At 39.5% G+C, this 14,749-nt stretch overlaps 1 protein-coding gene across 1 annotated transcript in view; it reads left to right on the top strand.

Annotated features, from left to right (window-relative positions):
* Window positions 1-14,749, top strand: part of ADCY1 (adenylate cyclase 1) — a 158,692-nt gene that overhangs the window by 49,900 nt on the left and 94,043 nt on the right. Inside the window, exon 2 of the mRNA XM_050891589.1 lies at window positions 978-1,127. Within this exon, the coding sequence (XP_050747546.1) occupies window positions 978-1,127 (150 nt within the window). The remainder of the gene's footprint in view (window positions 1-977; window positions 1,128-14,749) is intronic.

The following is a 14,749-nucleotide window of genomic DNA, read 5'->3' as shown; positions in this document are numbered from 1 at the left end:
CTTATTGCCTCCTTTCTAAACAAACACTGCATTGCATTGCAGAATTTACTATCTGAAGACACGTTTCAGACATCAGAGATGCAGTGAGAAACTTGGACAAATTGTCTTAGGTAGGGAGGTTGTGTGCAAACCACTGTTGAGTTATTTAGGTGAGTTAACTAACTTTATCACATATTGTAAAAACATTAAAAAAAACAGAAGGGCAATTGGGTCGTTTATGTGTCCTTCACCAAAGCACTGTTCATAGAAGTAATTCCATAGTAATTCATTGTCACCACTTATAGCATTGCAGTGGGGCTTGGGCCCCATCATGCCAAGGGCCATCATTTGAAAGCACTCAGCACCTTCTGAGAGGTGTGCTGCAGGATAGCATCAACAATATTTTGGATGATTTCTCAAAAAATACAGTATGGTCACTAACAGTATAGATAAGGGAAGAGAAGCAGATTTTCCAAGCGCAAACTGCACAATATGAAAGTTTGTGGTACCCAGGCACACATTTTGATTTAGTCACAGATTTTGTCAGTGCCTTGCTTCTCAACTATAAAAAAAGGGACAATAGTATCCCTACTTTACGAAGGCAGAGGAAAATAATTTTGGTCTTCCGGGCATCTCACAATTGAACAAATGCTGAAGATACTGCTCTCCTTATTAGGTGGACAGATCTGCCAATGGGCTGATGAAAGAATCGATGCTGAATGAAGGTGATAAGCTACAGATCATTGTAAGAGAAATTAACTTCAGCAGATGTGAAGTTCTGTACTATGCAATAGTGCTTGCCCGGACTTGTGGTAACTGCTATAATTGTTTCACTGCAGTTGGGTTGTGGGAAGGTGTATCAGTGACATGGCTAGCGAGACAGAATTTTTAAAGACAGTGCTTTTTCTTTTTCTTTCTTTTTTAATTTTGCTGAGTAGAAATGTAAAATAAAAATGTGTATTTTAAAATATTCATTTATTTTTCTTTCTTTCTTACAGCTTGTGGCCAATGCAATCCTTTTTGTCAGTGTAAATTTGTATGGGGTCTTTGTGAGGATTTTGACAGAAAGGGCTCAGAGGAAGGCATTCCTTCAGGCCAGGAACTGCATTGAGGACAGGCTGAGGCTGGAGGATGAAAATGAAAAACAGGTCAGTTTCTAAGCCTTATTTCTTTTTCTGTTTCTTCTGAGATGACTAGTTATGTGAACCACAGGTCAGGACATTGCTGCCGAGTGCATGATAGGGTGTGTGTGCATTTCCATTGTGAAGGAAGGGTATTGCCTCCCCCACCTGCTTTAGCTCTTCCTCCCCAGTGCATGCACACTCTTCACTCTTCATCTGCAGTGCACACAGAAGGTGCAGGCTGACCCTACAGCTACTGTCAGCTCCAGCACCAGAGGGGATGTATTTTAGGGCTGAGGCAAAGTTAACATACTATTGCAATCTAAGATCCTGGGTTTTTTTTCTGCATGGATGTTTTTGGGTGGGTGTTAGATATGCTGTAAATACTTCTCTTCTGGCTGTGTGTGCTATAATCCGTTTGCATTCATGACACCTATAAACAAAAGTCAATATTTTGGGGACAAGGGGCTGCACTGATATACATGAATAACTGTGATAACAATCTATGCCTTTTCTCAAAAGCCACCTTAGTAGTTTGATGGTTTATTTCACACAATTTTGTCAATCAATTTTCCAAGCAGGTTTGGAAACAATGAGAAAAACTGCTATATTGTGGAGCTTGCTGTTGTTACTCACAGGTCTGAATCTTAAGCCTACTAAGATCTGTTCACTGTAAGGTTTGGACTAGATTTTTCTTTCTATCTAGGTGATAATAGAGGGCCACACTGGAATACATAGATGTAACTCCATTGACCTCTGTGGAATGATGGTAACATATGCCAATAAAGGACTTAAGTGGTATTCAAACCTTGCTGTACAAGATGTCGGGGTCCTCAAAGCTTGTGTACCTCGCACACTTTTACTTCCCTTCACTTGCAATTTCTCTAGCTAGTCTATTCCTATGCATGAAATAATGTGGGTCCTTAAGTACTTTCTGTTATGAATTGAGTGAATGCATTTTTATGATGTGAACATACTCTGTAATAAGTAATGTCTTCTTTGAACAACTGCATATCTTTGCTGGCTGCATAGAAATGGTACTAGGATCAAAGCCTTTAGGTTTGATTCTGGTCTTTTGTAATCCAAAGATGCAGATTTTCAAAGGCATAAATGTGTCATAACTGAATTTCCATGGGATTTAGGCAACCATGTCATTTGTGCCTGTGAAAACCCGCTTCTGGGATCCAACAAGAAAATAATATTGATTTTTGTGTTTCTCTAGTTAGCACATTAGCAATCTGTCTTATTTTATATTTTATGCATGCATATAGAAACAGGAGAAAGCAAAAACATTACACATAAGTACCATTATTGTTGATAGTATACCTAGAGAATCCTGCAAATGTTTTTCCAATGCAGTATACAGGTCAGTGAAGAGAATACACTTTTCTCCCACACTTGTGATATTAACTTTATGCAACACAGTGTAAAACTCAATACAGTGGTGAAATATACTAATTAGCAGTCAAAAGTACCAACAAAATACTCTCTGTGGCTGCTTTTACACTACATTAGAATATCTCTGAAACCAGGGTGAGAATTAAGACATGATTATGGGCTACAAAATTATTCTGCAGTTGCTGTGGCATGATGTAGCCCAAATTTCCAGCTGGCAACACTCAAGAGTATTTGAGAGGAAAAGAGACATTGCTGACCTAGTGTAATTTTTGTGACCATTCCTGTATTTTTGTTCTCTGAAGTACCAACATTACATGTTAATAAGGACTGAATTTTTTCATCAGACTTTCTTGTCTCATTCAAATGCTCTGACCTAAATACCATAGCCCTTTTACATTGAGAATTGTAATCCAAAAAGCTAAAACCTTTCCCTGGTATTTCTGTGCAAGTGTCTAATGGGAAAGGAAAGAACATGCTCTTGGCTTTTGAACATACACAGCCTTCTAGAGTTAAAGTGTTGACTGTGTGAGACAGGTACCACAGCTGAAACTGTAAGTGAGATTTCTTCCTCTGTGTCCTACTCACAGTGATTCTCCTCATATGGGATGCATTTGTAGTAATAGTCACACATGATAATTTTGATAAATCTATTTTTATGAGCAAGAGCAAAGATCTCATGTTGTAGCATTTTCGGAGTCATCATGCAGGAGTTTGCAAGTAGGCTTTGAAAGTGTTGCTGGGGAGAAGGGGAGCAGATGGACTGTTTAGTTTAAAATTCAGTCTCTCTTTCACATGTGTACAGTTTTGTCCTCCCCACAGTTTTGTGATGGTAGATTTCACTCTAATTATGCACTCTGTGAAACAGAACTTCCTTTTATTTGTCATAGACTTGTTGTCTGATGACTTGATTGGGTGCTCTCCAGCTCTTGTTTTGTGATAAATTATGAATAATCATTCTACAGTAACCTTTTCCATGCCACTCACAACACTGTAGACTTCTCTCATAAACCTGCTCATCTCTCTTTCCAAGCTGAAGAATTGTAGCCTGTTTAGTCTCCTGATATATGGAAGCTATTTCCTACCCCAATCTTGCCAACTTTGTAACGAATCTTACTCACGTTTTTCCCCCCGCCCCCGACAATAAGAATATTTTTATGCATATTTATAATTGGATTTGGAGATAAAGTGTATAATTTCCATCAGTGAAATGCACTTGCTGCAGCACAGGCTGATGTGAAAAGTGCCTGTTGTTTTCATATAAGGAAGGCTGGAAAAATGTTTGACTTCATGCAAACCTCCAAAGCCCACAAAACCGGCTTAGGTGTCATCTTCAATGGTTTTTAATTGCATAAGTACATGCAAATAAGTTTGCAAAATAAAGACCATCTTTCAAGCAACTTGTTTAGATCTTTCCTTCCCTCCTAAATGTTACTTTTGTACTTGCTCACAATTAGAACATGATGGTGGGAGAACAACTGGAGGATAGCAAAGTCTCCAGAATGGGGGATTAGCTATCTTAAAAACTATTCATGAATTCACATTTAGTCTGTCAAACCATTGGGACTGGAGAAATGTATTTAGTGGTGGCACCCATCTTTCATGAGATAGTTGTGTGCTCCACTACAATGCATGAAATTTAAGTTTATTACAGACTTTAACATAAGAAGCTGAAGGAAGCACTAAAAACTACGGAGGGTTAGGAAGCACTGGGCTGAGACAGCCAGCTCTGTGGCTAGCTTCAGGGACAGAAGCATGGCACTCCAGGTAGTCTAATTAGTTTCGCTAAGAGGTAGGGTTGTTCCCTTTGCTAGTACAACACTGTGCTACTGCAGTAATGCTGGTTCTGAGAGACAGACTAGCACCTCAGTGTTGCTCTGCAGTGCTTCCATACATGTTCACCAGATTATTTGAAGTTATCTAAATTCTCTTTATGCAATGCTGAATTGTGCATACCAATGTCTGCGTGTATATGCGTATGCATTCCAAGTGTCTGCTGCATTTTAGGGCAATGTCCTTAACATTGTGTATAGTAACTGGGACATCACTAAGTCAAAGATTTGATTAATAACTTTTCATGGAAAATGAAATGATGTCAGCAAAAGATACCATGAGTCCCACTGCAGAATACTTTGAACTGTTTATTAGGGCGTTTTGGGTTCAAATTCCCTGCTGGGTTCAGATCCCTCTTCAAAACAATTTAATCTAAATATTACACATTTTGGATACGTGCTACCTCCTGTACCTTTGGGTAAAAGGATGACAACCGCAGCAACCCTCCAGTGGTTTTGTCCGTTACATTTAATTTCAAGCATTTATGAAAAAAGGAAAAAAAAATACAACATTATGTTTGAATAAAGCAAACCATGTTGTATTTTCATTCTGGTAATGGATAACAGGTTGCTGGGGTGTTTTTCTTCCAATTCAGCAACCAAACTGAAGAATTAGTTATTTGCACAGCCTCAGGCAGAAGTAATTTCTAGGGTGCCTGACAGTATGCTTATCAATGCATGATCAGGTTCTCCTCATGTTTCCCATACTTTTTATTCTCAGAATCTTGCCTCTTTTTTCATTGCAGTGCAGAAGAAAATATGAAATTTATCATTAAAACACAGGCCTCGTTTCCATAATCATTCATACTGGCTCTGTGCATCAGCAAATCGCCCTGCAGCAAAAATTTCATCTGGATCATTGTGTGGGCACAAAAACACATTCTTGTCATATTATTTACTGTGCAACAGGGGGGTGATCCTGATTTTACACAAATTGCAGGGCAAGAGATGATACCTGATCCTCTGGAAAAGCTAGCCAGTACAATCTTTGAAAAACATAGGTGTACTAATTAATTTTAGCTGACGGGATGAGCCTGTACCACATTAGCGCTGTGTTCTATGTTACAAGGAGGCTTAAAATTGAATTTATTTTTTCATCAAACCACAACCTTACACAGGAAAGTCCACCTTCAACAATCTATTTGTTCTTTTCTAGGATCAGGGAAAAGAGAAAATAAGGTGTGTTACAATTTCAGGCTCTCAGTTTGAACTGCTGGCCTTCACACCCATTCGTGCAGGCTGGCCAGCTATGCCTCTTAGCCAAATAGCAGCAGCAGCAGCAGAGATGGGAACTTGTCCTGCTCTCTGCCTCGTTTGACACCTTCGGCTGCTTAGATCCTTACACAGAGCTGAGATGAACTGTTGGCTACCTTTATCCTGCTACGTGGCACCCCTGGTCCATCTTCCACCTTTCTTGGGTAAAAGGAGTTGCAGAGGCGCATTTCTCTCTCCCACACAGCAATAATTGCCCAGAAGCTTTCCACTGACTAGCATCTCTTAGTCCCCAGTCCTGCAATAGTCATGCACGTATCTATCCTTCATACAGCAAATAATAAATCTGAGAGCTATTCAGGTTAAGTGCAAACCTTCAGGTGGAAGGCTTCAGCTTCGACCTGAAGCCATTAGGAACTGCTTGTTACCCCTTGCAAGGCAGGGTATAGCAAACCAATAAATGTGTTCTAATTTTACAGCTCTATTGCACCTCTTTTTATGCAGAATAAACATCTCATCTGAATGCAGTTAGTGCCAGAAGCTGCGTTGTTTGGCATACCATTGGGATTCTTCTTACCTAACTTTGGCCAAGTAAAAGTGAGGCTTGTAATCTAACCTTTTAACCTATAGGCAGTAATCCTTAGTAGTAATAGACACATACAAGGGTAGTTCTTCCCTTCTGTCCTGAACACCTTGCTGAAGATGAGATGAGTTTTTTCCCTGGGAGTGGTTACAGGGGGACACCTAAGGTTAGGGCTACACAGCTGTATGATAAGAGAGAGAGGTGCCTTGCAACTGGACTTGAAATGTCAAAGTGTAGAAACTCAGTAATACACAAGAAAAAACATACAGTTGTAAATCATACAAAGTACTTGTATTTTAATTGCATTATAATTGTATTACTCTCCCCACATGCCTTTAATTTGCAAAATGTAACATATGGTATTATAGAAAAATCTATAAAAGCCTTTAAAAAGCCACACTTATAACAGCAGGCCAGATCAGTACTATAACAATTTGGTTTAACTTTATTTCACCCCCTGAAAGCTTCCTGATGTTAGTAAGTATGTCAGTTAAATCTGTTATCAGCCATTTCATTTTTTGACACAAGGTGTGAACGATGGCAACTGAACAAATTTCTAAAGAAGAAAATAGGGCACATGAACTTTTCTTTTTAGTATAAGTCTATGTAGTCACTCATACTCAATCTAACAGGGGGATATCTTGGACTGCTGTTGCAGTTTGTTTTTTCTCATAGATGTATGTAATGACATATAGTCTTGCCACCTATGTTAAGCTCTTCTATGTTGTAATGAATGCTAGCTTACATTGAGTAGAGCAGACAAACATAAATAGATAAGTTAAAAAATAGTAGCTGTATCATTCTAAAACCTGTTGATACTTAGGCTGTTAGGAGTTTTGAAAGAAATACTGGGAAATTTCAAGTATGTTCTGTTTCAAACAACTGTCAATTAAATATGCTGGTGTTGACTCTGTGAATTTTTCAGTTTATTTTTCCTACTTGCTCTGTGTGTTTTCCATTAGAGAGAATGGAGGAGGAGGGACAAACAAGAGCACACAGAACTGTCATTAGATGATTAAAAATACACTACCATACAGTTTTCAATAGATAACATCATGGATAACAGTTGCTAAGGCAAATTATCATAGGTTAGAACACTGGCTATAGTGCATCAGATCCTTAAGTAGTAAGACAAATACTTCAAAAGTACTTTCTTATGGCTGATTTCTAAATTTAGAGCAATATCCATGACAGCAGTTCTGTGTGGACACTCATGCAATGTTTTTATGTATTTTAGTAGGATGTCACAGTATAAAATAATGCAGCCTCAAGAGTGATTCCTGATGTTCTTCCCTCAGCAGTAGGAATTCATAGGGAGCTTTAAAATGTCATTAGGAAAGTTCTCTTACATATATTTTTGTTGTTGTCCACAGAATTGTTTTCACTTCTAGAAGTTTCTTAACTATAACAAAAATCTAGCTAATGCTTTAACACAAGCTTGACACAACTTTTGCTGTGCCACTCTTCAGACGCAAGGCAGTTCCACCATAGACCAGCAGCTCTGCCACATAGGTGCTTCACATTACAGCAGCTGGCCTAGCCGCATATGCAGTTTGCCAAATGGTTCCTGAGTTGCTATGTTACCGCTTAAACACAGATTATCTCCGTGAACGGGATACTGAGCTGGGCACTTTGCTTTCATTCCAGTGTGTGACAGTATATGCTGTTTGCATACACATACTCTCAATAGACATTTTGCCTGTTCCTTTTGGTCAACCTTCTGTGAAGGAAAAGAGCTAGACCACATCCCATTAACTGGCAAAAAAAATACATTCTAAGGTAAATTTTTTTTTCAGGTTTGCCATTCTAGAGTGAACTTCTGTCTGTCACGTAATTTAAGTTCTTCCAAGGTTTCTGTTCCCCATTACCTCTTCAATATAAACTGATTCATTTGGAGTTTAGCTTCCCTTCAGGTACATTTGATTAGGATTTTCCCAGTTTGACAAGGTAATAATGAATTAAATCTGAGTCACACTTGTTATTTTAAGTGAGTGAATACACCCATTGCTTCCTTAGCATGTTTGTGGTTGGTCCTTGTTTTTCCTCTTTGGAAGGCAATGAGATTTTCTGCTGATGGGTTAGGCTCACTTTCCTGCTCTGTGAAGACAAAATGAGGACAAGTAGCAAAAGACAAAGGCTTTTAGAGTTTTCTAATCTAGATTAGAAAAATTCTAGATTTTTCAAAGCAAAGTATTATATCTTAGTCTCTGGAGATTTTGGCATCTATCCCATTTTACTGTTTTGTGCTGTGATTTGCTTTCATATTGCTATACTAAAGGCCTCTGTGTTTTTTGAAAAATGAAATGCTAACTGCTTACCACTTAATATGTCTTACTTAGGTTCTAAGTTATTGCTTTTGACTTCAGGTTCCTGTTTTTTTAAAATTCTTAGTCTGCTTACACCTACTACTGAGCTCAGTTTCTATCACTAGCAATCAAAAAGTTTATCTTTACTGAAGAGTTCTTGCTTGTTCCACCACTGGCAAAAATCTGTAATAAGAAAGAGCATGTACTGATATTGAGTGGCCACTGCAGCTCTAAATGTATGCTGTATCAGACAATAGCGATGTTGTGAAGCACTGGTACTTGTGCAGCAATGTGTCCTTAATGTTTCTCTGATTCTTCCCCTGTTCTGGACCCTCAGCTGCAGAGTGTGTCTGCTCCAGCAGCGAGGAAAGAGTACTGGAAATGTCTGCAGCCTTTCTCCCCCCGCTCTCCTACGTTGGCCCCATTTCTCAGCAAGGTGCCAGAGCAGACCACAGCAGGTTTGCTACATATTTATGTGGAGCTGGTGGAGATATCTGGGTTTTGGAGAAGGAGTGTGGTGAGGGAAGATGTCATATCTCATGGGGCAGAGGAAAAGCAGAGTGCCACAGTCCCAGTACCGTCTCAAGCTGTAACATGTAGCATGTTCTTTGAGAAAAATCCCACTAGCTGGGGACTGGAGGATTAGTGAGGGCAGAAGAGGGGGATGCGTCTACCTTGCTGAAGGTTGAGCTCTGTGACTTTCACTTCCTGAGGAATACATACATGCCTAGCCCAAGATTCAGTGTAACATTGGTGGAACAAACCAGGCATGGCTGTGGACTGGAAAAAGGTGAACCTGTAACTGCAGAGGAAACGTAGTACAGCAAAGGTAAGCCAGTGAAGCTCTATCTGCTCTTCCATTTACCCTGGAAGGAGGTAGTTTGGTGAAGCTGATGCTGCTTCTGATGCCATCTTCCTAGCATCTTCAAAAGAAAAGAAGAGAGAGAGATACAATGACAGGATTGTTGTCCCAGTCCTGTTCTCAGTGGAACACATCACTCTGTGCAGCACTTCAGCCTCTAGCAAACCTGAGCTCACATGTGTCTCGGCTGCAGGCCTGCCTAGGAATTGCATTAGAACTTCTGTGTTCCCTCTGATCACAACGTAGGCAGATGATTGGTACTCTTCCTGATCATTTTTAAGGTCCTTCTTTATTTGAATCAGAAAAGCCTTTTTTTATAAAGAAATTAAATTTTTGGAACTTGTGCTTTAAGTGTGTCTTTTTGTTTTTAACATATATACTCAACACATATACATACTGTCAGTGCTACTATGAGGGCGTCATTTCACTAAAAGATGAAACCTAGCCTTCCTGACTCTGCAAGAGAATGGGCAAAATGTTTTCTTTCCACATAGGAAGATTTAGAATGGTATGTTCAGTGGCTGTTCTGTGCCAAAAGAAGTTTCATCTTCATTGATATACCCTCAAGAACCTGCTTCTTAAAATCCTACTGGAGCTTGATAAATAGAAACAAGGACATTTATTAAAATAACATTTAATAAATAAGAAAAACTTCAAAAACTCCCATTTGAGTTTTTTTTTGTTTTCCTAGCAGATATTTTCAAGTATATCATATTACTATCTTCCCATACCCACTAACCTTCTCTCAATGTTTCCATGGTTGGTAGCATGTCTTTGCTGACCCATACATCTTTTGAACAGAACAGTGACCAAGACTAAAATAAGCAGTTTGTGTTGAGATATATGCTTTACCTCCTAACTCCAGTTCCTCAAAAGAAGAGCACCAAGATGGAGTATATTTGAAATATATGTTTTAAGGATATGATTCCATAATTGCTGATCATTCTGTCACTGGTGGTTGCATCCAGGGAAGTTTTCAGACCTCTCTTTTCCTTCCCCATGTTCATTGCAGAAAGGCAAAGAGTTTTGCCACTGCTTTGTTTTTTTCCCTGCCTTGTCTTGTTTTCCTCCATCTGTTTCTGCCTTCACTGAGCAGAAGAGACAAACAATGTGGTGTTCCACACCTAGTTTGAAGGGGTCACTTTGAAGAGATAATCACTGCTGAAGTCGAGAAATACCTGTCCCTAGCAATGTACTGCAGAAATGCTATTCCTTCTTCCCTGCCAAGCATAAGGAGGGTTTCAAGTTATCTGCTCTAGATAATGGTCTGATTATATCTGTATGGCTACTTGCCTGCACTATAGTGAGGCAAATAAAGATGCCTTAAGTATAAATGCACTTTTTGGTTGTGTGAATTTAGCTGCTTCTTGCTCAGCAACTGCTCGCTGCCAGTAGGAAGATTTCCATTAATTGAAACGAGTATCATCTTTTTCCTGTCAAGTTTTCTGTGATGGTTTTGTGCATACATTGAATTTTACCAGTTAGGTTTCAGAGAGAGTGAATACTAAGGATATGGGGTGAAAGTAAAAAGATTAATGGTAGGCTGATGCTGCAGTCATTTATTCCTTGCCAGTTTATATCTGGTGTCAACACTGTTAGCTTGCCTTTCTGAAGATTAATCCTTGCTGATATATTTCTAGAGCATTCTGATTTAATAGATATGAGGGCAACCAGGAAAACAGGCTATGCTTTTTATACTTCTAGTTTCCTTGTTTATCCTCATAGCCTTTCTCTGCTCTTGCTCCTGTTTGAACAAGATTTGTGGACCTGATCTCAAGTTATCCTACTAGCAATCTTCCAGTCCATTCTGATATCACACTTGCCTTTTTAGGGTAGCGTCATATAAATACTCCATAGTCATTCAGTGGTCAGTGGGTATCTGGGGCTTTTTTACATGCAGAGGTTTCCAACTCGTTTTATCTCATGTGTTTTTGTGGATGGTACCTAAAAGGCACAATGTACTGCTGTGTTTTTCTCATTCTTATTCCACTTCTTGTATGCTGTCCTGTGAACTTTGTACCTTCGAGCAGTTTTACGGTCTCTTTATGCCCACTCTCCAGCCCGATGCTTCTGCACTCCATGCTGGCCATTGCTCTCTCTGTTTTAGCCAAGACTTCATCCTCCCCTAATTCTTTCACAAAGTCTTACCTTCTCCATTGTAACTAATAATGTTCCATGTTGAACCTATCAATGCCTCAGTAAACACTATGCTGATGATATATCCTGCCTTTCCTTTATTTAAACAAAAATAATCAGTTAACCATAGAAAGATGTCAAATTGGTCTGGTACAAGTCTACTCATCCTGAATCCATCTTGCAGTTCATACATAATATATTGATCATCTACCGTAACTGTATGTTGTTAGCCATCCTCTTACTACTCAAAATCTGTGCATTAGATGGCAGCTTTATGGATGGTCTTTTATGATTATGATTGTAATAATGACTTACTGATAAATATAATTTTTCAAGAAATCTCAGGAACGTTCTGAAACATTGCCACCTTGTGGCTTTTAAAAAATCACCATCTTTAACAGTGCTTTTTCTTGTACTTAGTTGGAAGAAAGGGCATAGCACAGTTTAATTTAAAATAATTCACTAATGAAATCTGCTGTCTTTGTTTTCCAGCTTACAGGAAGTATAAATGAATCCTAGTAGTTTTACACAAAGTTGTTCTTCCATGCATTGCACTAGGCTTCTTTTCGCTCTCATTTTTTCGTTTTCCTTACAGCGAATTAAAATGGCTGTGCAGTGTCATGTAGGGATGACAGAGACTATAAACCCACTAAGCAGTAGCTTTTAAAATTATGCAAGAGTGAACTTACCAAGGTATAATTAGGTAGCAGGTGGTAATATTTAGGATGTACTTTGGAGTCCCTGCTGACTAAGAAGAAGCTGAATCTCAAAATTATATAGATGAGTTGACTTTGAAACAGTCTTATTAATATTGTATAGGCAAGACTGATGCTTGTCTTGTCTAGGAAAAAAATACTTTTTAAATATGGTGGCACTTTTCATTTAAGTATAGCAAGAACAAAAGAAGATCTGTGGTAGACTGCAAAAATTGATGGGTTAGATTTCATGTTTTGTATTGTAAAAAACCTTGTAGAGTAGATGATCAAAATGCTCCTTTCTTTTGTGAGTTCCTTTTCCTGTTTGTCATCATTGTTGGAGTGTTACTATAACAAACAAAAATACTCATATTTTATCAGCCAGGAAACAGAGGTGCCAAACCTGGTTTTGTTACATGCTTCTTTTTTCTTTCTTTCTTTTTAAAGTCCCTATGAAAATGCAAAAAGCAGTGGACCATGGGCATGCAGTCTATCCCGAATGATGTGGTTCAGTGCCAGGGAGTGTGAGAAAGGACCAGGATCTAGAGTGCCATCCAGAGTTACTGCTTTCCCCAGCATGAGCTTGGGAACCTCTGAGTCCCATTTCGAGCAAGCTCCACTAGACAGAGCTCTCTGCCAAGCCAGGTGTAGGGCCCAGGCTCCCTGGCGGGTGACAGCAGCAGTGCCAGCAGGCTGGCTGTAAGCAGCAGCTCAGGAGGAACCCAGTGAAGCTGACTAAGAGAGATAGAGTTGCATCCATTACAGTCCTGTTCTCATGGGACTGAAAGACATGCAAAGCAGTAAATTTTTCTGCATGGCCCTTCAGCAGGTCCAGACTGTAACTTTATTCTCAAAATGAATTCAACTAGATGTGCATATACAGTAGCATGAGAGGACAAGGAGCAATGACATTCAAAGAACCAGAGAAACATGAGAGCCCGCAGCTTTGAGGCAATGCTACAGTTCCTCTGGTTGCTTCTCTTCTGTATCTCAGAAAAAATGGCAACAACTGTTTCCTTTGATAGAATAGTCTGTACTGACTATAAATAAGATTTCCATTTTGTTTTCTATTTATCTCATATGATAATCTACAGGAATACAATTTATCATGGAGAAGCACAGCAAGTGCATCCAGTTTATGGGTAGAAGGTTGTGAGGGGTCAATCCAACTGCACAGCAGGCAATGGGAAAGAAAGGAGAAGATGCTGGCTGGGAACATTAAGACATTTTTCTGCATTTCAGCCTTCTTTTCTGATGAAGGGAGAGTGGATTCATAAATGATTTACAACTTGTTGAAGGAATTTGAAAAAGTATCACAGTCATTTCCCATACAGATGTCAAAATAAATCATTTCATATAATAGGAATAGAATGTGCTATTGGAGTGGATAGTATTGTTTGGGGAGCTGCATGAAACGATTATAAATCAAGGTGAAATTTTTAAAGGGACTTTGGGAAAGCCGTACGTGTTTGGAAGAAGCAGTAAAATAAAAAAGACAATGATTTTCAAAATGGGAGGAGGGCAGGCATCTTCTTTTGAAGACAGGCACAAGAAACGTATTAGGAACATGCACTGGGGACTCCCATAAAAGCAGAGCTGGGGTGTGGGTGGGAGAAGCTGTCCAGGCCAGGAATGGGGATGGGAGAAGGAGTTGTGCTGAGAAGCCTCCAAATTGGAGAAGGCTGAAGAGAGCGTTGGGGCAACATAGAGCATGCAGATGATGGAAACTGTTGCTTCAACAGTCTCTGTTGTCTGCTTGCTTCTTTCCTCTTCCCCTCTGGGGAAAGAGATATCACGCTACTGCTAGATGGTGCTGAGCCTTGAGCTCTCCTGCTATTATAGAAGCCACACTTGTGTGTGCTAAAGTGGCAGGATTGCTTCAGGCCTACCCAGGAAGCCACAGGCACCCGCCACCCCTGATCCTTGTGCTGTTGTTCCCCTTGGTACACAACGGTCAGAAGGGACCTCTGGAGATCATCCAGTCCAACCACCCCCTCAAAGCAGGACTGCCAGCAACACCAGATCTGGTCAACTGTGGCTTTGTCTAGCCAAGTCTTGAATAACTGCAAGCCTATTAAAGTTTTTCCCCAGGTCCAACCTGGAGTGAGAATTGCAGTACAGGAGCCTGTAATTGCAATTAGGGTTGAGAATGTTGCAAACAACAAGTAGTAATATAGGGTCTTTTTGGCCAGTAACAATTGGCAACGATTTTTTTTTTTCTCCATTTCTCTGCCTTTGCATATTTTACTTCTTTGTCATGTGCATAACGGTGCTAGTTGTTGAATAGTGCCAAAGTAACACTGAGCAATTACTAATTGGCTTGGTATGCACATTTTGACTTGTCTTGGAGTCAAATGAATGTTTGTTCCTTCTCTTATTTCTAGCAATGCTTCATTGCTGTAGGAGAAAGAAATCTGGACGTTTTTCTAAATCGAGTGTCCTTTTCAAAATTAACTAAGTCTTCATTAATGGTGCAGAAATCCTCATTAATGAGGATGAGACAGTTGGCAGAGGCAGCCCACTGTGGCATTCCAGATCCCAGGCTAGGACTGGCAATTTAAAATACAAATTTAATGAAAAATGATGTGAATGAAGGAGATACAGGTCCTCATCTGTTATTTTCTTTTC

This window comes from Gymnogyps californianus, chromosome 2 (genome assembly GCF_018139145.2).
Source record: "Gymnogyps californianus isolate 813 chromosome 2, ASM1813914v2, whole genome shotgun sequence".
Classification (NCBI taxonomy): domain Eukaryota; kingdom Metazoa; phylum Chordata; class Aves; order Accipitriformes; family Cathartidae; genus Gymnogyps; species Gymnogyps californianus.
Note: the sequence above shows the minus strand (reverse complement) of the source record. Positions and strands in the feature narration are given on the sequence as shown.